Below are 27,274 nucleotides of genomic sequence, written 5' to 3'. Positions count from 1 at the left end.
TATCCCCGAGACGTACTTAGGTGGAAGTTTTCTCGGGAGCAGGTTGATAACCCGCAGAGTATTCATCAGCTTCATCATAGTCTTTCAATTCCAGTCTTTTCAAGAATCCTCCTTCCAACAAATCTAGCACACTGGACTGAGCCAAAAGCTGCGATCCAAATCCGGGTTGCTCAAACCAACCCGCAATGGGTCCCAGGAGAATATCAAATGCCTTGGTCACCTCGTAGACATGGTAGTTGTATGGGAAGTTGCTGTTGGGTGGTGCGAAAAGATTGGATGGTGGCAGGGATCGCTCGATATATGGGGCTCCAAGAGGTGCTAGGAACTTTCCATATTCAGATCCGAACCTATCAAGCTTCTGACCCACGCGGAGTGTGATATTCCCTAGAATCGACACATTCTCGGATGTTGTGGCGAATCCGTCGAAGTCTGGATAGATCCAGTAACCCTTTGGGTCGGAAGCGTTCAATGTCCATTTCTCCAGGAACTCAACTGGGCAGAGCTCGCCGAAGCGGGAGTATGTCTCGAGCTCATTGGAGAGAGGGAAAAATGCAGGGAGGTCCTTGGGACCAAGTCGTGGGTCACCACAAACAGCAGTAGAGTTCACGTAGGTCACCCCTTTACAGGGGTCGGGATAGCATCTTTTTGGGTAATCTGGCTCCTAGGAAGTATGAGAACCGAATGTTCTAAACTTTGGGGTATCGAAAAATGGGGTATTAGGGCTGACCTTGTTTGTCTTATGTCTGATAGGAGTGACGAAGGACGCGGCTTCTGCTAGAGCAACTGAAAGAAGTACACTTATAGTTGAAAGATGCATGGCGAATAGAAAATATGTCCTGATAATCTACGCCTGTGTGCTTACTGAAGAAAGGAGACGGACTCATTAATATACTTCAAAGTGCCAAGGAGGATTGACCTTCAGATCTCGCGATCTACAGCGCTATTCAAATAATGCACCTAAGCTATGCAAACAGATGGAGTCTGGCTGGCTGTTTCCCTTCAGAGGGTTAGCCACGCGACTCTTTGAGCTCACTTCATTCCAATCGGTACCCGGTATTTTTCCCCTTGCTACTCTGCCCGGGTATCATTACCCAATTTTTAGGCTGGCATTTCTGAAAACTCCAACATATCATACTCCCAGGGTAGTACAGGGTCGAAAGGAATGGCCTACAATATGTTGAATGTTTCGCAATCCATCTCCATCCCTCGCGAGACTCATCCGAATACTCTTCCCGTTACCATAATGGAGTACCGCAGGGTACTGAGTAAGATGGAAGTGAATGATATGTGATGAAACGTCGTATTTATTGATAATTTGATTTCGGAATGCTCAAGGCACAATTAACTCCAATCATTGCTTATTTGATAGCGAGTTTCAATTAATTCTATTCAAATAACACGAGAAATATGGGGCAGCTGAAGAAGTCAGCTCCGCTAGCTGAACTCGTATCAGCCACAGAAATATGCAGGCAGATGCGCTTGACTTCCTATTTAGGAAAATGAGAAACAACCTACCCCGTACCCTGTACCCCGTACTTCGCACCTAGCATTGATTTGCTCAATAATTTGTCCGATGATCAAGAAAACTTCCTTACTCGTGTTATTATAACACACAGGTTTCCAGTCAAATCTTTTTTTCCAACCCGACAACTTGCGATTCCCTTGTCAGCTATCATTGGTTCGGGTTATTTCGCTTCTCCTTATTTGCATTTTATCTCAAACCGGACGAGTATAAAGCTAGAGGAGTAAAGGAGTAATATACGGAGTAAAGCAATCAATTATGCATCACACATGCAGGTGATAGGGCATGTTATTCGAGACCCACACCTTGGCAGGCTTGCAGAAGACGATTTCCTTCACAAAAGTCGAGAGCTGAGATCGGATAGTCGCGTGGTCAATTGCAAATCTCCAGGGAATAGATTGAGCTTTTTAGCCGTTCAGGTTCACTATTTGCTCTCAAGCAGCTTAACGCTAACCGATGTGATCACTTATGCATCAACTTGACACGTCAGCTTGCCTACAAGTGCAGGATTAATTGCGATTAATGCCTCTTCTCTCCCAGCAATTATAGTCCCGTGTTCTGTCTCTGAATTGTACCATACAACAAATATGGAGTACGGAGTGTGTACGGAGTATGTACTTCCTTCGGAAAGAAATAGACCCGCTATAGGGCGACTTGGTTTCTCCACTAACATAGGTAGGTTGGCTGCGTGATATTGAGATCGGCAAGATCATCGAACTCTATGGATATTTATTGAGGTTGCAATACTCGGGGGTTTTTCATTAGTCCTACTAATTGGTATAGAGTACTCCGTACTCCGTACAACTCAGCAATTACAATATGTCACAACTGAGGTGAGCCTTGAACAACGCATTCTAAGCTCCCATATCGCTTGAGAGTATCTACAAAAGCCCCTTCCACTCTACCACAACAATCGACATCCTCCCTCGTCCTTTGTTTGGGCTTGCCGGAGTCCAGTCCTTGAATGTACCAATCTCCACAAAGTTGTTCTTCTCAAGTACTCTCGAGCTCCCAGTATTCCCAACAAAAAAGCTGCTTTTAAGATGATGAAGGTTCATCCGAGGGATACCCCAGTCTTGAATGACACTTCGAACAGCAACACTCATGACTCCTCGGCTTTGTTGAGTAGGAGAAAGATAGTCTGTCAACACTGTTAGCAATTGAGCGCGAGTTGCACTGGGGTATCCATACATCCTATACCCCAGACGATATCCTTGTGCCCGGCAGGCAAATCGTTATTTTGCTTCTGTGCCAGCGCAAGGTCTGGGCTATCAGGCCGCAACTCATAGAAAGAATACCGCGTGAGTGAGATTTCTCCTATCATGACATCTCGAAGCGGTGCGCCGGTCGCAGGATCTCTTTCCGTTACTTCGCGTATGCAAATCAAAGGACATTTATCAAAGAACTCTGGTTCCTCTCTGTCATCTGAACTGCGGCCCGGCTGACTTTGCGATATTTCGAATTCTCTTTGCAGAGTAGACAGGATATTTTCATTCTCGGCTATTTTCATTTTGACCCAGTCCACGCCGTGCTCAGGTAGAAATGGGTAGGGTGGCCCTACTAGCCAGGAGTACACGCGTGAATCATTGAGAATTTCGGTCATGACAGCAGATGTCTCCACAATCTGGTGTTCACGGTATGGAGTGATAATGATGTTTGCGCATGGTGCTGGGAGTTGGAGATAGGGCTCTTTAGTGAGCGGGTTATAGTGGACGACCATTTTCACCACAACTCAGGCCAATTGTAGAGTCTCAATTAGAATACCTATACAGATTCCGGATGTTCACTTTATATAGGCTTGAATTTCAGCTTCGCAACGCTCCTTAATATCTTTGTGAGTCACTCGGCAAATGAGGACTAACCAATTGTGGGCAACGCTACTGTTAGCCCGATGCTACCTTGCAGGGAGTAGACAATTTGATGACTTCAACCTCTTCGCTAGTTACTGTCTTGCCCGAATCCACACGATGTGACTCAGAATGGCATGCTAAGCATAACTAGAAATGCCCTAGCCCTCACGATCTCACGCTCTCACAACAAACTAACTGCGCTATAGATGAATATACATGCCATATACAACTGTGCACTTATCTATCTGGAGGTGGCAACTAGACTGAGTGATAGCCCCAGCAACAGCAGTGGGGATGATCAGAGCAAGAAAAGTCGGCGCATAGTTCGAAGGCAGCCGGTTAAGACCACTGCCACCTCAACGTGATGATGACCGACAACGTCCCACAGGAAATGGCTATCAAAAATGCAAAGACGAGCAGCAGAGGATAGTAATCCACTGGAATCCAGATAGCAAAGCACAGAAACACACATATCGCTGTGTGTAGGCAAGACGGCGAGGAAGTACTGGAACATTTGAGGCAAATGAGGTACACAATGTATGGATGTATTTGTATGTGGGTAGTATCAATTAGACAGTCCGCCGAGAAGGTTCAGAAAATGGGAGCGCTTCCTAATGCTCTATTATACACAGACCCCGCCAGGTGCTACCGCCATCTCGAAAAGGCATTGTACTTCCGCTTGGGTATATGAATGTTAATTTACCGGCACCCGACTGGTCAATTGCTCCAGACGCCCTGCCAAGGCTCGATGTTTGCGCATGACCTCCTCCCATTCGTAGGCCATATCTTCAGTATCTTCCTCCTCGCCCAACTCGGTCAAAATCATGCCAAAGTCACCGCCAAGGCGACCAAGACTTGCGGCACAGTACAAAAGCTGGGTGAGAAGACTTTCCCTCGAACTCCGATCTCGGACGTTGGGAAGATAGGAGCGCATTGTATCCGTGAGCAATTGCACGAGATGCATGGGGAAAGTAGCCAAAGCCGGGGGGAGACGTTGCAGGGGGTCATCTGAGTGTGCTGGCTTTGACTTGGCCTTGGAGTGGGCGTCTGCACCTCGTAATCCTGAGATGGCAAACTCCGATTCGGATTGCTCAGAGTTAAAAATATTCTTGTATAGCGAGACAATTGCAAAGCTCTGCTCACGGAAGATCTCAATGTATCTTTTTAGGTAGCGGTCAGTCTGCTGGCCACCAGACCACGAGGTCGTATCTGATTTGTCCTTGCCACCGAGTCTCCGTTGGGTTTCTTGGTCCGCAAGTTCGCGGAGAGGATCCAGGGCTTCAAGTGTTGATACCAAATGCGCTAGTCTGCAGACCAGGAAGATGGCCCCGAGAGCGCCTTCGCCTGTCCCGACTGCCCCATCGCCCTGAATCATATCTAGATCCGGGGCTACTCGCCGCAGCCAACCCACGGTTCGGATACCAGCTGCTAGCCGCAGGTTCTGGGTTCGAAGCCCCGTGATCAGATTACTTGTCATGTCCTTCATAGCATCCTCCGCCTGGGATGCAACATCTTGAATCAATGGTGATTCGGGGTATAATGTTTGTAGTCGCTTGATATGTGCATGTAGGTCGAGTGCAGAGGAGTAAGTTGTAGAGGAGACACCGGTACCGGAGTTGACCGAGGCCGCGGAGACGGCTTTGGACAGTAGACTTGGTAGTTCCAAGATATCTGACAATCGATCGACATTGCGAGAGAGCTGCATCGCTTTCTTCCGTCGCTCTAGCGCAGCATTGTCTGTGATTTTACTGTATTTGGTGGAGAACCCAACGGCCTCCTCGTCGAGTTTAGGGATAGCATCGCGTAGCTGTTGCGCCTCGCGGGTCAACTGTGGGACAGAGGTACATAGTGTGGACAAATTATCGGCAGAGGTAACAAATGCTCGGTGCGAACGGTTCGATAGGGCTTGAAGGGACAGAAGGGTTGAGTGGGAGGATTGGGCGAGCGATGGGGATTCTGTGGTCTGGAGAGCTTCGAGTGACAAGGTTGAGAGGCGAGTGAGATACTTGTCGGTAGTTACATCATGCGATTGAGTTGGATCTAGATGTGGAGCAAGTAGCTCCAACAAGTCGGCCATGGCGGGTTGATGCTATTCGGAAGTTGCGTAAAAGAGGCGCGCTGAATGGATCACCCCCGTTGGCCCGTGCGGGTCAGTTGTATCTCCGACTGGAATGAACTTTTTATTTTGCTTTTTTGAACTTCTCTCTTCCAAACTGTTTTCCGCTTTGGATAGACGGATATTTCGGTTCTTTTCTTCTTTTCTTTTTATCCCCCGTCGTTGTCCTTCTTGCTGCGAATAGGATACTTCTACTAGCCCCTCCCCCGCATTCGCAACTCATTACATTCCCCATGACCCTTCCACCATGGGGAAACCACGGGTAAGTCTCCATATCTGGGTGATTGAGATGTATATTGACTTAAGCTGACCATTTTCCTACTTATAGATGATCATTTTAGTTCGCCATGCACAGTCAGAAGGCAACAAAAACCGCGACATTCATCAAACTATTCCAGACCACCGTGTGAAGCTCACTGCTGAAGGATATCGACAAGCCCAAGATGCAGGCCATCGACTACGTGACCTCCTTCAACCCGATGATAAACTTCACTTCTTTACTTCCCCTTATCGGCGGACAAGAGAGACTACCGAGGGAATTATTCAATCCCTAACCTCCGATACACCCTCTCCTTCGCCTTTCTCAAGACACACAATCAAAGTTTATGAAGAACCCCGGCTGCGGGAACAAGATTTTGGTAATTTCCAGCCATGTTCCACAGAGATGGAGCGCATGTGGATGGAGCGGGCAGACTACGGTCATTTCTTCTACCGGATTCCCAATGGTGAATCCGCAGCAGATGCCTATGATCGAGTGAGTGGATTTAACGAGTCCCTCTGGCGCCAGTTTGGCGAGGATGACTTTGCAAATGTGTGCGTTCTGGTGACGCATGGCCTCATGGCACGAGTATTTCTCATGAAGTGGTATCACTGGAGCGTGGAATACTTTGAGGACCTTCGTAACATCAATCATTGCGAGTTCCTGGTCTTGACCCACAACCCAGAAAACGGCAAATACACACTTCAGAACAAGCTTCGGACCTGGTCAGATTTGCGAAAAGATCGTGAGCGTGAAAATGCATCCAAAGAGCAGGTCCCTGCACCCGCCCCGTCTGCTGGTCAGAGCCTCACAGACCATATCCCAATCCGACGCAAGTGGGGCGGCTGCCCCGATGGCTGTACTCATGGCATGACTGCAGAGGGGAAACAGTCGTTGCGAGCGAATCTACTGAATTCCATGCGTCACGAGCATAGCTACGCTCAAGCAAAGCATGCCGATGACCATGTAGGCAGTTTCGGGTCCAAACTTCACAAATCTATATCCATCGACGACGTAGTATCGTCCTCGGAAGACAGTTCGGCGCAGAATGATACTACCCACAAACCCAGCGCTAGGCACGTCTCTAACCCGCAGCACAAACTTCGCGACGATGACAACGGAGACACCACAAAGCAATATGATTCTAGCTCAGAAGCCCGACCAAACGTGAATCCATTGCATCCAAAACGACCGAACTTCCACGGGCTGAACCGAAATAGTGAAGACCATCTCCCCCACCTACCAACAGCTACATCTTCATCATCAGCGCACCTAAAGTACGCCCTCCTCCACCTTGGTGGCCGTGACGGTGGGGGCTCTATGAGCGGAGCAAACAGTCTCGCCCCGTCCGACGACGAAGGCGACGACCACTCTCACCACCGTCACACTGCACCACGCTCCCCTGGTCTCACCACTGGCAATTTGTCCCATGCGAACCAGCACCACTTCGAATTTCCGTCCAGCGAGCAAACCCAACAGCCAGCTCCCTCTCAGGGGCTCGAAGATGACGGCGATGATGAGATGAGTGGCAATCGCACTGAGAAATCAAAGAAAACTCGTCTGCACCATCCCCATAACCACCACTATCATCACCATCACCATGTTTCTTCTTCTACCGACCAATCCGAACACCGCATGGCCAATATCCTAGGTGACGGAGACGAGTCATCCAACCACTCAGAAACACAGATGGGAGGACAAGAAAGTTCATCAACAGATTCCCCATCTCATCTCCGCATCGAGGAATTATCCTTAGAAGCGCAACAAAAGAAAGACCAGAGTATCCATGGGAGCGTCTACTAATACGGTTCCGGTTGCTTTCGTTGATGCCTTGACTATTTTATACGTCTGCATACTTCTCACTCTCCTTTGCTAGTTCTTGTTTCCTTCTTCTCTGCATCTACTCTTATGACCCGCGACGACTGTCTGGATGAATTTTGATTACCCCCTAGTACAACTGCATTTTTATCTATTTCTTATTTCAGCCTGATGGCCCTTTTCCGGTGTTAGGCTAAAATCCAATTCTATCACAAAAATTATTACGAGGTCTGAGTTATGGTTATTAAGTATCAAGAAGGGAACTGCCATGTAACCAAAGACGTCGCCGAAACTAGCAGTAGACAGAGAGTAGAGGTTTACTACTTTAATAGGAGATACTACTCAAACAGAAGATACGAGGGAGATATTGATACAAGTCCTAGGACAAATTACCAAAATTTGGTAGCCCCGACAAAGACAATAGTTTGCCGCTAATTTAGTGGTATATCTTCCAAGAACTGGGCGCCAATAGCCATAGCCATAGCCACGGACGCCAGTATCCAGGTGAACGCATGACCAATGTAGACGGGAAATGTGACGCCCCTGGCTCGCCAGCAGCGCCGAATGGCAAAGTGCAGATATATGGAAGCAAGCCAAATTCAGGTAGACTACATAAGAGGTCAAGACCAGTCGCGAGGATTGACTGGACTCTGGGATCAGACATAAGATGCATCGAGGGTACCGATATCTCCCGGATACATGTGAAGATGCCACGGGAAGAGACCCAAGACCAATCATTTGCCATCTGTGTCACAGGCGACGAGAGAGAGGTGGGAGTGATGAAATATATCATGCAGCTAAGAAGGGTTGGAGATGATCCTTGAATTGTTGATCTCATTGATTAGAGAAGAAAGTTTGATCAGAGAAAGATAAAACCAAATCGAAGGAATCGAAAGAAGAAAAAAAAAAAAAAAGTGAATGAATAATTGAAGATTTGAGATGAGAATTGAAAAAAAAAAAAAATTAACGTAGGGCACTGCATATAGTGTGGCGAATGGGAATAATGTACCGAGATGAAATGGAAGTGAAAAGAAGAAAGGAAGCACTCTATGGGTAATCACCGCGAGACACAAATGCCAAGCATAAAACAAAAGGACCAAGGATATAAACCGAAGTCGTGGGTAATAAACAAAGAAGTCAGATTTTGGGGATTCGTGATAGTCGTGACTGCGGCGCCGGCAACCTTTGAAGTGAAAGATCAAAGACCCAACAATGAGATTCAATATAAGACTCGATGGAATCAAAGTCAATATCAATATAACAAGTGCAGCCGAGATTTTGCATCGTGGGCTTGCCGGGAGCATGCCAATGTTCGCTGTGGGAGCGTTTTTTCCTCTTTTTTTCCATTTTGTGAGATTTTTTTCGCTTTGCCAAACGAGAACCAGCGGACGCAGAACAGAAGTACTTTTTGGAGACGCGGTAGGCCAATTGCTCAGAAGCAGGTGAAAGCAAAAGGAGGCAAAAAGGTCGAAAGGCGCGCAAGGATGAAAACAATTCAAGCAGAAGAAGAAACGGTATCGAAATAAATCCCATGCGAATCGCCCAAACGAACGTTGAAAGAAGTCTAGAGTTGCAGTAAGAAGAAATTCAAAAAGGCATCAAGACTTGTGGTCTTGAACCGTTGACACCGTCTGTTCCATCCAGGGTCGTGGGCAGAACATGCCAAATATCGTCAACTAGGTTGCGATCATAGGCTGCTGCATGGAGGGGAATGCATTGTTGCACATGTAGTGCTCGAGATGCTTGGCACAGTAGGTGCAGCCGCATGACGAACCATGACCCGTCCAGAGACTCTGTGCGAATGGCAAGCCGTACGCCGGAGTGTGGTGGTAGGATGGGGGCTGGGATCGAGGTGCAGGGTGAGCCATGTACTGTGAGGATGCGTTCCAGCCTCGCGAGTAGGGCGGGGGCGGGGGCGGGTTGGCGTAACCCCAAGGGCCAACTGAGTAGTAGTCAGGGGTAGTGGGGCCGCTAGAAAGGGTAGAGGGAGGCGAGTATTCGGACGCGGTCGGGTTGAGCCAGGAGTTCTCAATTTGCGAGCTGCGCTGGTACTGCGGCGGGATGGGGCCTTCCGGGGACATAAGGGGCTTGGTGACAGCCTGGCCGCGGGTCACGTTGGTCTCGAGAGGCGCCAGAGTCTGGCGGGACTCCTGAGCCCGAGCCGTTGCCTTAGCCCGCCACGTATCCCAGTGCGCGCGCCACGTGGCGAAACCATCCTGCTTGTCGTAGATGCGGTCGTGAATCTTCCAGTCGAACGCGAAAAGCCATTCCAATTCCATGTGGTTCAACTCAGCAACGGGGATGTTGCTAACCTCGGCCCAGGATTTATTCTGGAAGGTATTGTCATCGAGGAACTTGCTGCCCAATAGAAGAGCCACGGTCAACATACGATAGACCTGGCTACTATCTGTCTTGGTGAAGGCGCGTTTGGATGACAACAGGCGCACACGGCTGGCCAGGTAGAAGAGACCGAGCAGAATGGTAGAACTTGGGAGGCGTGTCGAGGACAAAATTTGAAAGACGTATTTCCGAAACTGGGGGGGAACCGAAGATCCTGGGTAGATGCTTCGCACGAGGTCAATATCTGCAATGGTGATGTTGGTCTCGAACAAATCATACATTCCCTGAGCCATCTCTGCCACAAAGTCGGACATGCGATCCATCTCATAATCCAGGTGAGCTGCAACACCTCCAGTTGCCTTCTCCTCCTTACGGGGTTGTTCGGGCTGCTGTTGCATTGGGGCGGCTTCCTGTCGACGGTATTGCGGCGGCATCGTAGCATCCATGGGCGGAAGTTGGACGTTGCTGCGGATTGAGGGCAATCCAGTGCCAACCATGGGGTTGAACATGGGCTGCTGGTTCATCATGTGATGATCGCGAGCAGTGTTCATCAGATGGGCGGACTGGGGGTGAATATTCATCGAAGTAGGTTTGGCGTAGCACAGAGACTGCGAGTACTGTTCGATGAACTCATTGCCGCTTTGGTGGTAGCGAGGAGGGAACCCTGCGTGACCAACTGGGTAGAATGATGGGTCTTCCATACGACCACCGTTGACATGGGGAGGCGTAGGCAGGCCGTGGTGGCCTGGGGCGAAGAAGGACGGCATCTTGGGGAGGGGAGGCGCAATAACCAGTTCAGGACGGGGAGCTAGACGTATTCTATTGCCAGAAAAGGCGAGGAATCAGCACACGAGGCCTCCGGGGCAGGCAAAAGCCAGATGGACCGAGAGACAAGAGTTAAAGAAACAAGGAGACGAACCGTCTATTCCACCAGATCCTGATCCTGGGGGGAGGAAAGAGAAGAGCGGTGCTCAGCGAGCGGATCGCTCTGTCGTATTCCTGTGAAGCAGTCTCTAGTCGAATGACATTGAGGTGCGTTCAATGATCCAACGGACAAATGAGGGTAAATGAGAATTGGAAGGAGCGTAATGAACGGGTGAACAAGACACAATCCTCTCTTGGAGTGTCGAAATGACGCAGCCTGGGAGGGAAGGTGATAGATCACAACCCAGTCAATTCAAAAGAGCTTTGAGAGGCGAATAACCAGGTCGAAGCGAAGCGGAAGAGTCCACGTAGAGTGAACTGAACGCGCTGGGAGAATGAAGAGCACCGGTGGAAGAAAAAAAAATTCCCCACACGTAGACGCAAACCTCACAGAATGAGGTGATCAACGACACTTAGTGAAAAGCTCGTTGACACGGGAGAAGGTTGATACAGAAAAGAGGTTGAGAAGAAGGATGAAGAGAAGAAAAGTGTATAGGGGCGTTGTGTGGGAAAAGGCCGTTGGGTTGCCCCGGTAATTTTACATGTATTTGTTATACAGGGAAGGAGTCACTCGGCCCACATACAGAAATTCTAAATTTAAAGAAAAAAGTGTTTCGCACATTGTGTCTCTTGTACTAACTAACTGTGTATCAAATAAATTAGTAGGCTCCTACAATGTAGAAATAATGTCAATTTGGTATTATATTCAATTCTTATTGGACTTCCCTGATTCTTACCTTATTTCTTTTTTTTCTTCTTTTTTTTGTTCACTATAAAATTCTATCCGGTGTTTCCCTGAGAGTTTGGAACGTGCACAGTGCAGATATTGTACTATATGCAGTGTAATTGTACTGTAATTGCATTGTAAGGTTGTCCGTCGTAGTAAAGAAAAAGGGCCCTAGACCCTTAAGGCAAACCCGGTGATGCAACCCCCGTGTCACTGGTTCTCACTGGTTCTCTCTGGTATTGTATTGAGCTTTAGCAAAAAAGAAAAAAAAAAACTAAAAAAAGAATTTTCGGGCCAGGGTTCTTAGTAAGCTCAATTATATTTCAATTCCAAGATTACGTTTTAAAAAGATTGAATATTAGTGAATACATAGTAAATATTAAATGACTACCATTATTATATCTATGTAAAACAGAAATACATTGTAAACATCGAATGCTGCATTCCCTCCGTTGCTCAGTCTACAAAACCCCCCTACGTAGTGCTACCCTGCGGAAGTGTTCTTCCATACCCACTCCCTAACAAATGTACTCCAAATTATGTACAGCTACGGAGTACAGAGTATGGAGTATATACAAAATAGGCACTATAGCCAACAAACTAACATCCTTACAGCTGTCGTCGGGTCATTTACTCTCTATTATCCCTCGATATGCAATCACACGCGCCCATTACCCCGTACAACCAAGCAAGGGCAACCGAGACCATGCATCTGACAACCACTCCATCTAGCATTCTCCCTACCTCTTTTCTCTAGTCTCTCTGACATGTCAGACACAGTTTAACTGGCCACCAAGGGAGGCACCGGGGCTCTGACTCACCGTAGACAACTCCACCCTCAAGGGCATGGGTGTTGATCCCTGCAGCCTGCATCCTAATACGGAGTAGCGTCATGATGCATGGCCAGGTGTACATAAAGTGCTCCTCCGTTCATGTACTTGCTCTTGGAGGCAAAGACAAGTGTCTTGACAGGTATTTATCTGAGCTGACAGCCCCTCTACATTTATGTGCCTATCTCCTTAAAAGGCGCATGCATCTTCTACCAAAAAAAAAGTCCCGCATATATATTAAACTTATTTCTCTGAGAGGGGTCTAGAAAGACATTATTAATCTTTAAATACAACAGGCACCGAAGACCGTGCGTACTAATACATTCTAGAAAATCAAAGTCCCTCGGACCTCGTGCCTTGCCATGCACCATTTTCGATGCAGTTCCTCCGATTCTTTCAAGGTACCACGACCTAAATGTACATATATAGTACCTGCCTACATACCTTGTGCTACAGATGCATAGTTATAGCCAATATAGATAATAAATACACTAAAAGCTAAGCCTACAAAACACAAAAAAAAGAAGGGAAAAAAAAACCGGATAACAGGACCAACGATGCCCGACCGGCTACATTCGGCAGCTTTTTCCCTGAAACAAAACATCTCCATATTTCCTAGCTGCGCTATATGATTCAAGTACAACATGGGAAAATCCCCAAACTGTAATTTCCCCCTCAAATCCCGTAAACTAAGGGAGAAATCGGAAAATCCGGCGGCAAAACACCCCTCCTTGTTTTCTGAGGGTGGGGGAGGCGAATAATAAGAGGCACAAATACATGTTGTACAAGATTAATGGACTAATGACCTCGGAAACGCTATGTCATTTGTCATAATCGTGGTCTATCATCTCGTTTCTCGCCATTTCTGTTTCGGGTTATTCTTACATATGCCTATTTTTATATAGCTGAAGTATATATAGGTGGCTGGTCTGCTAATGTGATTGGTATTCTACTATGCTACCCCCCAGCTGAGCACTTGTGCTTTTACGTCAGGTGTCCAGGTCATGTCTGAATCACAAATATAGGAAAAAATAAGAAAAAAATAAGATTCGCAAGTTGGAGGGTTTAATACACTGTCTCTAAATGGGCTGTGACAAGCCCGCCAATGAAGAGAATATTGAGAGGCAACCAATTACCAATTAGACAGGCGTATATAAAAGTTTTTAGTATAAGCAGAGGAATGTCATTAATCTGCAAGTATTTCAAATATTTCAAACATGTTGCAAAACAAAACAATAAATCTACTATTAAATGGGACTTTGAAGGCAAACATAGAAGCTTTACTTAAGTGCATTATGTGATTTAGACTCGATCCTCGACAAAATACCAAAATCCATTATAATTCATATGAAAAATGTATAGAGAAAGACATATGTATACTCAGAGGAAAAGCGCGAGAGCGGTAATAGCACCCAGAGCAGATAGGATTCCAGAGACAGTGGAGGACGAAGCACCGTTGAACACAGGTGATGCACTTGCTGAGTTGCTGCCTTCGGTGGTAGAACTCGAACCTGTGCCTGTGCTTGTACCTGCACCTGTACCAGTGGTAGAGGAGGCTGTGACGGAGGAAACCTTGGCCGTGGCTGAGTGGATGCCGATGAAGCTTGAAGGTGTAGCTGAGCTGATGCGTGTGCGTGTGATGTTGGGTAGGTTGGAGATGTGGCTGGCGTTGTTACCAGCGAAGACACTAGGGCTAAAGCTAGAGCTGGTCGAACCGTCACCTTCACCTTCACCCTCGCCCGCCGACACTCCGGAACCAGGTACATTTCCACCAACGCGAGAAACACCAGTCTCACCAACAACCCCTCCGTCGGTAGTAGTGGTGCCTGTGGCGGTGATAACAGAGTATGCAGTCGAGGTGTTTGTCTCGGAGCCAACAACAACAGCCGTTGTCTGCACTGGAACGGATGATGTGTGCACTGCGCCGGGTACCGTGGTAGTACCAGCGGTGTTGATGGGGACCGAGGTGGTACCGGCAACGACAATCTCTGTCATGATATGTGTCGTCTGGTCGCGGGCTGGGCAGTCGATCACTGTTGCCGGGCACTGGGTTAGGGTTACGGTTCTGGTTGAGAGGATTGTTGAGATTGTATAGTCGTTGCCGTTTCCAGAGTTATGGCCGTTGCCATTTCCAGATGGGCCGGTAGGGCTGGATCCCTCGGCAGTGGTGGTTGCGTCTTCAACAGGGCAGACGGTGGTTGAGATGACGATAGTTTCGGTTGTAATATGAGTTGTCTTGTCGGTAGCTGGGCAATTAGTGACAGTCGAGGGACAGGCTGTGATAGTAGCGGTGCGGGTGGTGAAGATAGTAGAGGTAGTCATATCCGGCGCAGGGGTTCCAGCTGGGGAGGAGTTAGTGGGCTCCACGGAGGCAGGGGCTGTTAGCACGGTGGACTCAGAAGGTGCTGGTGCCTCGGGGGTTGAGGCTGAGGACTCAATGGCACTAGTGGAGGCGGGTTTTGCGGGCCCGGTGATAGTAGTTGTCAAGGTGATACGGCCTACGGTGCTACTTGGTGAGACCGAGGAGACGTGCGATGAATATCCAGATCCCTCGGAGCTGGAATGGCCAGATGGGGAGATAGAAGAAGAAGCGAGCGGAGCGCTAGTAGCCACAGGTGATCCCGATGGCGTCTTGATAGAGACCGAGACGCTGGTTGAGGTGGATGAACCACAGCTCTTCTCGAACGAGACGTTCGTCACATCCACTGTTGCACCCGATATCGCCGCATTAGGGCAATCAATTAAGATGAATATGTCGACTTCTGAGCTAACAGCCGTCCATTGCTTGGAGATGGTCTCCCAGGAACCAGCCGTGAGAGTGCTAGTGCCGACATCTGCACCGTTGAGCAGGAGATTCACTGCACAAGTTGCACCATCAACACCTGAGCCAGCTGTCTGGCGGAGATCGAAAGAGACAGTATAACTCTCTTCTGCAATGGTGCCGGTAACTGTCTGGGTCAACAGGGTCTGCGATTGGAGAGCTTCGGCACTCAGATGTCTATCACAAAACGCGAGTCAGTTCGTACTCTGCAAGAAACTTTTGCCTGTATACATGGCTGGGTAAACACGAACAGGTATCCATCGACAGCGGCACCGCCATTTGGCGGCAGGACAGTCCATACACTATCGTCGAGATCAATACTCTCAAAAGCCACATCCTTAATCAAGTTCTCAGAACCACAACCCGAGAGCGGAGCCAAAGAGGGAGTCGTCTGAGCAGGCGCGGTGATAGTGAGTGCAACGGCCGGAAGAACGTGGACAAGCCACATCAAATGACTTGGGACCATCATTTTTATATAGAATCTAGCGAATTTAAACGAATGGACGGGTGAGTAAACACCACGAAGGGTCAAAAGAAAACGTAAATTTGGATGAGCAAATGAAATTACCAAATATGAGGATATCGCGGGCCTTTATTCTGGAGTCTCTCTACATGGCAATCTACCCCAAGACTCCCAAGGCTTCTAGTGTTGGAAAGTAAGATGCGCTGTGGTTAAAACCTTTGTTGCTATGACATGTGGCGTTAGCGCTCCACATCGGGGATAATAAGCTGGCAATTTGAAGCGAGAATTGTCTCATTTAAGACAAAGCAATTGGTTCCTGTATGAATGTGCCTGGCCTAATTTAGGGATCAGGTACACATCAAATGAGCGCTTAGAATGGGGAGATTGGAGGTTGTTGTTCTTCCACTTAGGGCTTGGCATGTCCGTCCCTATTGCAAGAACCCATCCCTCAAACAGGAAATTGAATGGGGCGGACAGGGACTCGGACTGTCTAGCCATGTTTTAATGCCCTTTCCGATCGGCGCTATACTTTGTGTTTCCTAAACTGGCATGGGTCTTTCAATAGCTTGGTCTATTCTTGTAAATCTGCGCTATGGCCCATCGGTAACCGAGAAATCCAAGACATGCCGAGAATTTCACATACAACGCGTTGCACAAGAAAAAAAAAGGACATCTCAGAATCAAAGGCTGTCAACCGGACCTTGATGACAGCCTGTTTGTCCCTATATATGCCACCCAGTCCCAAAACGCCCAGAAAACAGAACAGGTCGGATAGAGAGCGAATGAACGCAAATCTTGGAACCCTTGATGTACCCAATGACATAATGACACACAATGCACCCGAATGGTAAAAAACAAAAGAAATGCTAAAAGACAAAATAAAGCTCTGGAGTTCATCACATCATATATATCATACCTACCCTACGCAATAGACGTGGGCAAGAAACAAAAGAGAATAAAAGAGACGCATATAAACAGCCACGATCAAACAGTGCCGTATTGGCCGCGCTCTGTGCCTAACAGAGCTTGTCCCTCTTGCGGGACCGAAGATTCCCGTGACTCCCTCCGAGGTGAAGAAGAGGGGATCCAGCCGCGCATCCAGCCGTGAACATGTCTCCAGCGACCGCGACCGCGCTTTTGGTCATCCCCCTCACCGCTGATAAAACTCTCGTCGTCTTCATGCTCTGGGCCATCGCCATACATAAGAAACTGAACGCCCATGAACCCGTCCAGTCCCAATACACCAAAGGCACCCAGGAAGAATGGAGTAGCGCGTCCGATCCATTCCAATCGGTCATTGCCATGGCTATCGGCCCAGCCGCCGCCGCCGTATGGGGAGAAATCGGACCAAGCATTCGGGTTTGTGAGCAACGAGGTGGAGTAGAACAAGTTCCCACAGAATGCGGCCATGAAGAGTAGTGGGGAGAGGCCTTCGGTGCTCTTGCGCTGGTAGTTCTTGTATAGCTGTGGAGGGCGCGAACCGAGATACAGGATTGTTGACATCCAGGAGAAGACGCGGCCGATGATCTCGAAGATGGCCTCCCGCGGTGCCTCGGAAATGGGTGGATGAGGCTTATCGGTGGGAGCAGCGTTGACGAGTACGGCACAGATGAGTGATGCCATGAGCATCGTCCGGGGCAGTGCAAATGGCGGGCTCTGTGCGCTGCTCCCCATCCTCACGGATCGACGCGAGGAGCTCAGTTTCTCGTTTGAGTACGAGGCTGCTTGCCCATGGGTCGAGTTAAGGACTGACCCGGCGTGGAAACCCACATCCTTAGCCTCGGAGTGCTTGTTACCCATGTTAACGGGAGCCGGAGTCTGATGGTCTGAGTCGCCTGGAGGAGGCACGCCTTGAATGATGTCTCGAGGAGCCGAGTCATGCGAGTGTGACGGGCTGTTGTACGAATCATTTTGGCGAGCTTTGTAATGAGTGTACCAGAAGAACTGGAATACCAGAGTGATATCGACAAAAACGTAATAACTGGCAATCACGACCTGCCACCCTGCCTGCCGGGTGTATAGCGCCCCAACGAGGTTGCTCGCGTCACCAAGACACCAGATTACCAAGAAAAATATCGATAGGCCTGAGGTCGATTGCACTTGGAAGTTCTTATAAATCTGGGGTAGTTGTGCGAAGAGCCACGAGACTATGCTGAGGGTCCCAAGAACGGACGAGATCGCGGCGAGAGGAGTGGGGATGCAGATGTGGAGATGCGAGGACACAGCGGTCAGGAAGGGGGAGGTCGGTTCACAGTGATCAGGAAGGGTCCCAAAAAGGAGGTTCTGTAATAACGGAAGAGACATGGTCTATCGATGGGAGTATCTTTGATAGATATAGTGGCTTGGTACAAGCCTTGAGTAGTGCGTGTAGGATCGTGGGCATCAAAGTATGGGGTAAGGGCGATAAGCGAATCCGAGACGAACAAGATAAGAGAGGATGTATACTCTAAGTCTAATAGAGTCAATAGAGCGCGTAAACTTGGAAAGAGAGAGCAATAAGTAAGTGAACAGAAGCAAGAGCTGGAGACAACAGCCCTGAGGGTCATTCTGAAGTGTCACGAGAGCTGAATCGCCTTATCGAGTTCATCGGGGCAGATCGGATGACTCATGCGATAAGCATAAATGGGCGTATCAGGGCTTCACCGGGGTTGGAAATGCAGGGTGCTGCATTTAGGTAACACAAGCATGATGTTGTACGTTATAGGTCATGATGGCTATTATAGTGATTAATTAGTCAAATGTTTTATATTTATATATGTATTACTCCAGACTCATCCGAGATTTTACATTACCCTATAAATGGATACCTTGGAAGTCGAAATGACACACCAGAAGCCCATATCAATAAGCGAAAATGAGCACTAGAAAAAGAAGAAGAAGCCACAAGTTCAACAAAAATCCATAACTAACTATAGTTAACTACAACATTGTAGAGAAGGACAAGTGTGGATATGACGTAGGCAGAACCACCATCAGTTGATCCACTTGCTTATTAGCGAACCCTGCCGCGCTATATTATCTTAAGATATTCTAACTATGTACAAAGTAGCATTTAGGAAATGCCCTAAATTGACCAAATGAAGTCTGATAGGTCTTCTTAGAAGATTTCAGGCCTTTACTCCATAGTGCCACCGCAAAAGTGTTTGATAAGATGAAGACATACCTCAAGCTCAAGTGCTAACTAGCCGCCCCAGGGTTGTCCGCGAGAATTGTGGCTACTAACGCTAAGCATCAATATATATAAGAGACACCAATCCCTCCTCCCGGAGCGAAAGATGTAAACCTCCAATCTTGGAATATTTCTCCTCGAGGTCTTATGAAGGCTGCTTATAAGTCTAGCTACCGTCGATGCTCCTTATTCTGGGTCCATCTCCCCCCTCCTCCCAATACGTAGAGTCAAAGCATAATGTGACACTAGTCGAGTCAGGTGCAAGCGAAAGATCAAAGGAATGAAAACAGCAGCTAGCGGCTCGGAAAAGGAACTATAGTGGAGCTAGTGCATATAGAGTTTGATCATCGGGGTATTATCAGGTTAGGGCATGTTGTTATGAGGTTAGTTACAGGTTAGCCTTATACACGGCAGCGTGTCCGCACCCCATATAATAGGGGCACGCCAATAAGAGACCTGCTGGAAAACTAATGGCCAGGTCTAGTCTTAGTCGAGGACTATTTTTTTTGCTTGCAATGTTTTGCCGTGCAGATCGACACTTCCCTCCTGACTGGGAATCTGGCTAATATTTCAGCATGTATAAGGCCCTTTGCCCACTTCTGGGTGATCTTCCTTTTATCATACCTTCATCTGCTCAAGCTGCTACGCTCTTTGTGAGTTCTCTCGCGTCCACTCTTTTTTTGCTGTAATCAGCGTCCATTCTTTCATCACTTTCATCAATATCAATCACGCCACTTTCTCTTAATACTTAACGTATAATCTCTACATTTATTCCGACAATATGAAGCAATCTATTATCACTTCCCTTGTGGCCCTTGCCGCCTCTTGCTCCGTAAGTGGAACCTCCACTATTTCAGATTGCAGTTGGATATGGAGCTAATAATCTATGTCTGTGCATAGGGTGTCCAGGCCACTGAGAGCTTGATCAGCCTGCCCGTCGGCCTCTGTGCTGGCATCCTTGGAGATGTCGAGTGCAAGCAGCAGAGCACCACCAACGGCCTCATCAATGTCCCCGTTAACGCCTGTGTGGCTGCTCTTGGCCAGGCCAAGTGTGACCAGGCCACTTCCTCCAGCAGCGACAGCAAGTCCTTGATCAACGTTCCGATCAACGTCTGCCTGGCTGTCCTTGGCGAGGTCCACTGCAAGCAGAGCTCTGACTCCAACGGTGGCCTGATCAACATTCCTATCAACCTGTGCCTGGCAGTTCTGGGTGAGGCTGGTTGCCAGGATGGATCCATCTCATCCTCCGCGGCTTCCACCATCCCTGCTGCTACCTCTGTAATTGGATCTTCCATTCCCACTTTGGTGGCTGCCACCACTGCTCCCTGGATCGCCCCTGCTGTCACCAGTGCCCCTTCTTCCTCTGCTGTTGGAGTCTCCCCCGTGTCCCCTGTCTCTTCTGGCAGCCCTCGTCCTTCCGGTGTCGCTGCTGGACGCTCTTCCTCCGCTAGAGCTTCCTCTGCTATTACCGTGACTGTTACTCGCACACAGACTGTCTGTGCCGCTACCTCGGTCTGCGCCGCTGCTACTTCCGCTGGTGCTAAGACTTCTTCCATGCACCGTGTTACTCCTATCACTGCCGCTGGTTCTTCCACCGGTACCTGGGTCACTGCTACCCCCAGCCCTGTTCCCTTCAACGCTGCTGGACGTTCCACCGTCTCCGGTGTCGCAGTTATTCTCGGCGCCATCGTCGTCGCTGCTTTGCAGATCTAAGTGACGCTTTGAGCTTACCAAAATACCTGTGACAGCAAAACTTGTTGGTGGCTATTTGTATTTTTCCCGGTGGTTTGAGCTACTGTCGACAATTATATTTCTCTTGGTGCTAGACATATGACTCCATCTTAAATTTTACAATTCTTTTAATGATTTATACCAGACTACTTTGAGCAACCGTGGTATTATGATATATGTAACATCGACAACCAAGCATCTTAAGAAATGAATTCGCGAATCGACCTCAACAGCAATCATCCCATGATTGTAATTCCAACTGAACCATTTGTCGCCTCACTTGACTAGGCAAGAAAAACACCGTCCTGGATATAACCGCGCACAGATTGCCGGAACCGCATTACTTCGCGGAGGCATGATACGCCAAAACAGTATCTGCATATAATCAGTGATTAGAGACGTATCAAATCAGGAGGATATTGCGATCGTACATAGCTGCCAGCATAAAAGGACCCGTGATGCTCTTGTAGACAAATTCGCCCAATCCGGGACCCAAAAAGATCACATTGCGAAGATATACTGCGATTGAAAGAATATCAAGAGAGGCATTGAACAGCGGATGGAAAAAGACACCTCTGCGGAGCAGGACAAGATGAGTTGAGGCCCAAACCAATGGGAAGAAATTCTAGATAATGTTAGCTGCTCAAAAATTTCAGCCAGGTCGAAAAGAGGCCATTACCAAAAGCAAGAATAAACCCCACGATACTCCCACGATCACCAAGTAGAGGGGTGAGGGGGAGCTGGCGGCTATACACGCCACTCGCAGCCATTTGGATATTGTCCAATATTCGTCATCAAAATTCGTAGGAAAATGGATAGTCATTTTTGAAAGGTTAAGAATGAGGGGAATAAACAGCAGATTTGGTTGAAAGATGAATGAGTGCGGAAGAGGGGGTTATAACTTGGAGCAGAGCCGCGTTCCTATTGCAATCAACACTGCCTCTGGCCCCTCTGGCCCCCATATTGTTTTACCCAATGGCCCCCTTGGCCCCCATGCATTTTTCGCAGAAATAACATCTATTAATAGTTTTACTATCTAACGTATTCGGTAAGCGAGCTGGCCATGTAAGCGAGCTGGCCACCCCAACCAAAACGCGTCCATCAATTAGCACTTAGTTAAATCAACCCGAGGCATATGAGGAGCACTGGCATCAACAGGAACAGCAGCCTGAGCCTATTATCCCGACGCCGACAAACACAAGGCCTGCCCAGCCTCAATTCACTCAACCCAAACCTCCGGCTCCTAGGCCAACGCAGTCAGAGGCCATTACCACTATGTTCAAGACACAAACAATCTTCTTCAAAAACGTAGAACTACGCTAATACTTTCGGTCGGCGAAAAATAGGTATTTAATTTTATTAAACGACGCCCTCTCCTCTCCTTTCCTTTCCCCCTGTAGAACCATGTATGTCTTGCCATAACAATTGCTTTTTGTGATGAGAGTCAAAGAACTTGTAGGCAATGAGCGGTATCATTCCTAAGCGCTGTATTCTTCCATGTTTTCATGATTCGTACATGGATTGATGAAGGCGACGATGCCTGGGAGCCAGTCTGAATTGTAATCTCGAGTCATGATTTCAGGGTCCTTGAACTTATATGGGGGAATAGTTGATAGAGGCGTCAAACTGCATCAATGCCGCTAGTCTCAATTCCGTAGGAGTCCTGAATTCTTCCGGAGGCAGATACCTACTGATATAGGTTTAATAGTGCAAGAAGCTTCTCAATTAATTAATACGCCGGTAGAAGCAGGTAATACACCCCCCCCCCCCCCCGGCGTAGGTCTGCATCGCCGGGTTTAAGTCCATCTGTACGGGGCCTACAACGTTGTAGTGGGTGTAGGAATATGGGACATAAAATCAATAGATACCCAGAAAGATGATGTATTTTACTAGATTTAATTTAATGGAGTTTTGGTTGAGATAAATGCATTTAAATTAATATGTTATGTTGGGGTGACCAACTCGCTTACCGAATACGTCAAAGGAAATTGGTAGTATACTTACCGGTAACTGTAGAAGAGCCTCGCCGTTCACGCTATCCACTGCCCGATCGACCCCGGATTTATAGTTGGCGTCGATCAATTTACTAGTCCAGTGATTCCCGGACTAATGGTGCATCTCATCACACATAAGTCCACAGGTCTAAACTGCGCTTACATCCCACCAAACATGATGACTCGTTAGCTGCAGAACATGCATAGAATATAATACCATACATGTCTCAGCATCTGCTGGGCAGAACAAACCAGTTTTGACCTGGAAAACGCTTCGGTATTAATGGAGCGATGGTGTGCCAATCACCGGATGAGGAGACCACCTCATAGATGGGTTGGAAATATGGTGCTCCTGTAGAGCAAGATATACAAGAATAGTCGGCCGCTCATGCGGCCTTCATCATGTCTTTTTAGATGTTCTTTTTAGATGAAGGGACGTGGTTATAAACCGTCAACTGACCGGGGAAGTGACTATATATATGTAGTCCCTAAATATCGGACATTGATCTTCTCGATCGGTGCAGGAATTGATAATATAGCTTCAGGATGCTTGAACAGCCGGTGCGATATCAAAACTAGGCACTTTAACTCAAATGTCACGTCCATTGAGCATCAATGCTAAATATGGACTACCCTATAGTCCTATTGCCAAAACCGCCAATCATGGGTAAGACGGGCATAAAGTGTCAGCCCAGGCGTCTTCGTATGTTTGTGGCATCACGGTGCGATAATGAACACACTCGAAGCACGAGTGTACATAACCAAGTGATGATAAGACAATTTCGCTGTATTTGAGGGTTTGAAGTCACCGGCGGCCATTCTTCCGTGTGTGCTTTTTTAGCCTATTTTGGGAAATGAACAAAGGCAGTCTTCGTGGCACAGATTGGTTGGCGCTTTGTGTTTGATCTACGTCAAATTATCGTGTTTCATTTCAGTTGATTTTGTACACTTGACAAAGCTAGTGGTCCCATCTCTCTTATTCTGTTACTGTCTTGTTGTCTTGCCGTCCTTAATACCTGGGAGCTATTCAATGCCCAGGTGGTACGACCCCTCTCAGTCATGTAGGTTCATTGTCATGCGGTCCATTGCCCAATTATCATGCCACTCCACAATACAAATCACGCGGCCTCAAAGTGATGCAATAAGATGAATTGATAGGCACCTAATCCCCGCAAAAGACCAGGAAGGTTCTTTGGTTCGGGTAGGTCATTGGACAATGGTGTCAGCGGTCGTACCATTCGTGGACAACCCGTCGACATGTGTAAAATGAATTACATCACCACATTCCCCGCATTCTGGGGTAATATATATATATAGATGGAGAGTTGACATTTCTGCATTCCAGGAGTTTCACTTCTACAATTCATCAATTATCACAATTACACAACTACTTCACAGATTTCCAATATGGACAATATGGACAAGTACAATTCCCAGTGGGTCTCGTTCCACATTCGGGACCACATCAAAGATGGCGAGATCCTAGTGCAGAACACTGTCATTGAAGGGTATTTATGATTCCAGGAATTTACGATGCTTCTACTAACACCCGGCAGCGGCGAGTTCGCCGACCCCAACAACCGCCGCAAATCGCTCACTGAAGAGGAGATCGACGAGATCAAGATCTCCCCCGACGGCGTTGGCGAGATCGGCGCTAGCAGCCGTCGCGGTAGTGAGGGCCGTCTGGACTTATTTCATGACAATGACAAGATTTGTGAGCTCCACTGGGAAAACCGTGGTGGAGAATACGCCAACTTGGTTGAGGTGTTGGACAAGAGCGACAAGTACACCATCCAGCATGGAGGATGGAGCTCTGAGACCGGTCCCCTGGGACATGTCTTTGTCGATGTCATGGAAAAGAAGAAATGATTGCGCTCCACAGGCTGCGCCAGCTCCCTACTTGGGTGTTGAAGAGCGAAAAGCGTTGCGGTCCGTGGAGCATAAGTGGCAATATTTGGCGGGGGAAAGTTGGATGTATTATCAATACCGTAAACAAACCCAAAAATACCAAAAACAATGCAAAACTTGGAAAATCTGTGTCAATTCTTTCATTCCATATCCTTTCTAGTATCAATCCTTAAGCTATGAGTACCCATCGGATCACACGGCATTTTCTGGGGCGACGTTATTGATGCCAAATACGAGCAACGCCTGATCGCCGAGAAATCAGTTGTATAGCGGCTCCGGGTCCTCTTCTGGCCATTTTGTAAATATGTAATAAGCTAACATAACTTGAAAAGAATCAACCCTTGAACAGGCAACTAAGAGTGCCTTCCGCGAACCAGGCCTTATCCTTTCTCCAGCCGTGGACGATCAAATCTCTTCCCAACTTCACCACCTCCTCAATTTGCGTTTGTGTGCCCCATCCAGGGACTCTACTTCCCCAGCAAATCAGGTGCACACCAACGTGGATCGCAGTTCGGAATGCCATTTCATCTTCAAGGGCCCCATACCCCTCCAAGAACCCTTGAATAATCCACACTCCACCGTCCACATTTTTGAACAGCTTTGTTTCATACAGCTCAGCAATCATTTGACCCAAGTCTAGTGCGCGGCTTCCAATCTGCGACAATTCCCAATCGACAATGAACATAGTTGTCGGAGATTGATCAGTGAGAGGAACATTTGGAAGAAGAACACTAGAAATCACGTCAGTAACCTGGCTCGGTTCATGGAGTCTATATCCAAGAGAGCATACTTTCCAGTCCAAAAATCACCGTGAATAACTCCATATCCATCATCATGGCTCTGTTGCTCAAGCTCTGCTGCAGCGAGGTCACGAACCTTCTCGAAAATGTCACGATTTCCCTCTAGGATATCGGGGAAATTTTCAATGGTGTCCAGCAGCAGAGTGTAGTTCACCCAGAATTTCAAATCTTTCATGACTTTGTTCTCGCCAAGAATTTTTGTAGATTCGATTTGCTGTTCCTCAGCCGTCCAATGGTGAAATGATCTCAGCCAGGATCCAAGGGCTCTGCCCAAGGCTCGCCCCGAGGATTCGGACAAGTCATGAGAAACCTTTGAGAGCAGGAAGTTCTTCAGGTCGATTGAATTTGGAAGATCTTCGAACACCTGGGTATTTGTTTCCCGATTGAAGTCCAATAAGCGCGGTGGTTTGACGGTTATTTTGCCATTTGTATACATTGCCAGTCCATCGAGAGCGTGAAGGATAGCTTCCTCGAAGTGCTAATTTGAGATCAGTATAGTTCAAAGCAGGGTCATTCAATGGGCGGCAACTAACGCATCTTGTGACATCGATTTTAAAATCCGGGTTAGAGGCCGAGTGATCTTTCGTGTGCTTGATGACGATAGATTGGCCAGTTGAGGAAAGTGTACCTCGGTAGACAAAGTTGGCTGTGCCTCCAGACAGGCGCGTGAGCGAGGAGCATGCGAAGGGAGTGGGAGAAAGTTGCTGTGAAATCTTATCCCGTGTTTCATCCCGTTCATCTGTATTTGCGGCCATTTCGTATGAGTTGTTTGAGTGAAGGTAAAATATTTCAAGAATGCGCATTCGGATGTTCCCTCCCCACTAGGCCCAAAACACGCTAGTACAAATACGGTCCCCGCATTTACAGTGGAGACATTTAGACCTCATGCACGATAATTTACCTACTTTGTATGTACTGTACATATATGGATTGACTACGGGATTCCAGGGGGCGATGCAAGCCCGGATTTGAAATTTTTTGCTCGAGTACGATTGCTCCACACAATAACCATTGCCGAACAGTCAGTTTTCAATCTTCTCAGCCTAGGATGTTGGCATGCCTTGATATTTCTTTCGCCAGCAGAAACGGCGTAAATGTGGTCTCACATCGTCTTCTGCCCAACACCCCTCTTGGCCTATCTCTGCCAATAACTCTGCCTCGGTCAACTCCAGTTGTAATTCCTCAAGTGAAATGTTCCGGTGATCCAGACTTTTCAGCATCATTCGCACTAGGTTCCTGTTTCCATACCTCGCTGCCTCTCTTAAAGGGGAGGTACCAAATTTTCCACGAGTTCGGAGAGGTCGGCCCCTCGATCTAATAATAGTTGCGATAAATTTGTCGTCTTCCTAGAAACAATATCATGGAGAGAGGACTTGGACTCTCCTTCGACTTTATTTCCGTATGCTATGAGTATGTCTAGAGTAGAAGCCATAGTACCTAAATCTCCGCTTGGTGAATCTACCAATCCTATTAGGCTTGTATCGCCGACTGTGATCAAGTTGCCGACTAGTCCTCTCTCGAATAGAAGATCTAATGAAACTGTATCTGCTCGAGGTAGTATGATACGTAACGCCCTCTCGACTTTATTACTCCCTGGCATAACTTGATAGTTGCTATCAAGAAGATATTGTACCGCCAATGATCCGCCTTCAGCGGCCGCCTCAAGTAAAGGTATAGGATAAGAGCTAGTATCAGAGCCCTTAACGCACGGAGACTGTATAAATGAATTATACTGTGGTAGAATATGTACTGTAGAGATAATTCGAGCTCTTAACGCTCTCGCGAAAATCGATACGTGACGATTCGTATCAGTTGTATTTTTTCTAGGGTCTGCTCCCCGACTGAGCAACAATTGAAGTATTTCCGGTATTTGAACAGCTTTGAAAAGTACTGGTACTTTGTTTTGGGTTTGGTGATTCGGATTTGCCCCGTGGTTTAGAATCGTATTGACAATCCTCTTATGGGAGCCGTCAATTGCTGAAAGGAGTGGGGTTGGCTCTTT

At 47.7% G+C, this 27,274-nt stretch overlaps 11 protein-coding genes across 11 annotated transcripts; 3 read left to right on the top strand and 8 right to left on the bottom strand.

Annotated features, from left to right (window-relative positions):
• Nucleotides 1-16: 16 nt before the first annotated feature.
• Nucleotides 17-817, bottom strand: N7455_002040 (TNT domain-containing protein; the record flags this gene model as incomplete). Its single annotated transcript, XM_040951878.2, has 2 exons — nt 17-661; nt 728-817. The coding sequence occupies 2 exons, from the start codon at nt 815-817 to the stop codon at nt 17-19; spliced, it is 735 nt and encodes a 244-aa protein (XP_040818664.1).
• A 1,586-nt stretch (nt 818-2,403) lies between these two features.
• N7455_002039 (GNAT family N-acetyltransferase) lies at nt 2,404-3,242 on the bottom strand (the record flags this gene model as incomplete). Its single annotated transcript, XM_065604207.1, has 2 exons — nt 2,404-2,663; nt 2,714-3,242. The coding sequence occupies 2 exons, from the start codon at nt 3,240-3,242 to the stop codon at nt 2,404-2,406; spliced, it is 789 nt and encodes a 262-aa protein (XP_065462698.1).
• Nucleotides 3,243-4,066: 824 nt separating this feature from the next.
• On the bottom strand, nt 4,067-5,449 carry N7455_002038 (Dor1-like family protein; the record flags this gene model as incomplete). The annotated part of the gene is made up of 1 exon (XM_040951116.2): nt 4,067-5,449. One exon carries the CDS (start codon nt 5,447-5,449, stop codon nt 4,067-4,069), a length of 1,383 nt encoding a protein of 460 aa, XP_040818600.2.
• A 286-nt stretch (nt 5,450-5,735) lies between these two features.
• Nucleotides 5,736-7,550, top strand: N7455_002037 (acid phosphatase DET1; the record flags this gene model as incomplete). Its single annotated transcript, XM_040951585.2, has 2 exons — nt 5,736-5,750; nt 5,817-7,550. The coding sequence occupies 2 exons, from the start codon at nt 5,736-5,738 to the stop codon at nt 7,548-7,550; spliced, it is 1,749 nt and encodes a 582-aa protein (XP_040817843.2).
• Nucleotides 7,551-9,241: 1,691 nt separating this feature from the next.
• Nucleotides 9,242-10,672, bottom strand: N7455_002036 (uncharacterized protein; the record flags this gene model as incomplete). The annotated part of the gene is made up of 1 exon (XM_040951621.2): nt 9,242-10,672. One exon carries the CDS (start codon nt 10,670-10,672, stop codon nt 9,242-9,244), a length of 1,431 nt encoding a protein of 476 aa, XP_040818095.2.
• Nucleotides 10,673-13,766: 3,094 nt separating this feature from the next.
• Nucleotides 13,767-15,676, bottom strand: N7455_002035 (uncharacterized protein; the record flags this gene model as incomplete). Its single annotated transcript, XM_040951808.2, has 2 exons — nt 13,767-15,384; nt 15,459-15,676. The coding sequence occupies 2 exons, from the start codon at nt 15,674-15,676 to the stop codon at nt 13,767-13,769; spliced, it is 1,836 nt and encodes a 611-aa protein (XP_040817993.2).
• Nucleotides 15,677-16,654: 978 nt separating this feature from the next.
• On the bottom strand, nt 16,655-17,974 carry N7455_002034 (PQ-loop repeat-containing protein; the record flags this gene model as incomplete). The annotated part of the gene is made up of 1 exon (XM_040951516.2): nt 16,655-17,974. One exon carries the CDS (start codon nt 17,972-17,974, stop codon nt 16,655-16,657), a length of 1,320 nt encoding a protein of 439 aa, XP_040818520.2.
• A 1,646-nt stretch (nt 17,975-19,620) lies between these two features.
• On the top strand, nt 19,621-20,552 carry N7455_002033 (uncharacterized protein; the record flags this gene model as incomplete). The annotated part of the gene is made up of 2 exons (XM_040951871.2): nt 19,621-19,671; nt 19,740-20,552. 2 exons carry the CDS (start codon nt 19,621-19,623, stop codon nt 20,550-20,552), a joined length of 864 nt encoding a protein of 287 aa, XP_040818255.2.
• Nucleotides 20,553-20,854: 302 nt separating this feature from the next.
• On the bottom strand, nt 20,855-21,393 carry N7455_002032 (uncharacterized protein; the record flags this gene model as incomplete). The annotated part of the gene is made up of 3 exons (XM_065604206.1): nt 20,855-20,945; nt 21,002-21,195; nt 21,250-21,393. The coding sequence occupies 3 exons, from the start codon at nt 21,391-21,393 to the stop codon at nt 20,855-20,857; spliced, it is 429 nt and encodes a 142-aa protein (XP_065462697.1).
• Nucleotides 21,394-23,971: 2,578 nt separating this feature from the next.
• On the top strand, nt 23,972-24,433 carry N7455_002031 (aegerolysin family protein; the record flags this gene model as incomplete). Its single annotated transcript, XM_040951222.2, has 2 exons — nt 23,972-24,072; nt 24,121-24,433. 2 exons carry the CDS (start codon nt 23,972-23,974, stop codon nt 24,431-24,433), a joined length of 414 nt encoding a protein of 137 aa, XP_040817755.1.
• Nucleotides 24,434-24,806: 373 nt separating this feature from the next.
• On the bottom strand, nt 24,807-26,027 carry N7455_002030 (uncharacterized protein; the record flags this gene model as incomplete). The annotated part of the gene is made up of 3 exons (XM_040950999.2): nt 24,807-25,203; nt 25,263-25,750; nt 25,806-26,027. The coding sequence occupies 3 exons, from the start codon at nt 26,025-26,027 to the stop codon at nt 24,807-24,809; spliced, it is 1,107 nt and encodes a 368-aa protein (XP_040818489.2).
• Between the last annotated feature and the right edge of the window lie 1,247 nt (nt 26,028-27,274).

The sequence above is a fragment of the Penicillium solitum genome (assembly GCF_028829755.1).
Source record: "Penicillium solitum strain IBT 25940 chromosome Unknown utg000001l_segment0_segment0, whole genome shotgun sequence".
In the NCBI taxonomy this organism is placed as follows: domain Eukaryota; kingdom Fungi; phylum Ascomycota; class Eurotiomycetes; order Eurotiales; family Aspergillaceae; genus Penicillium; species Penicillium solitum.
This window is presented reverse-complemented; position numbering and strand designations above follow the sequence as displayed.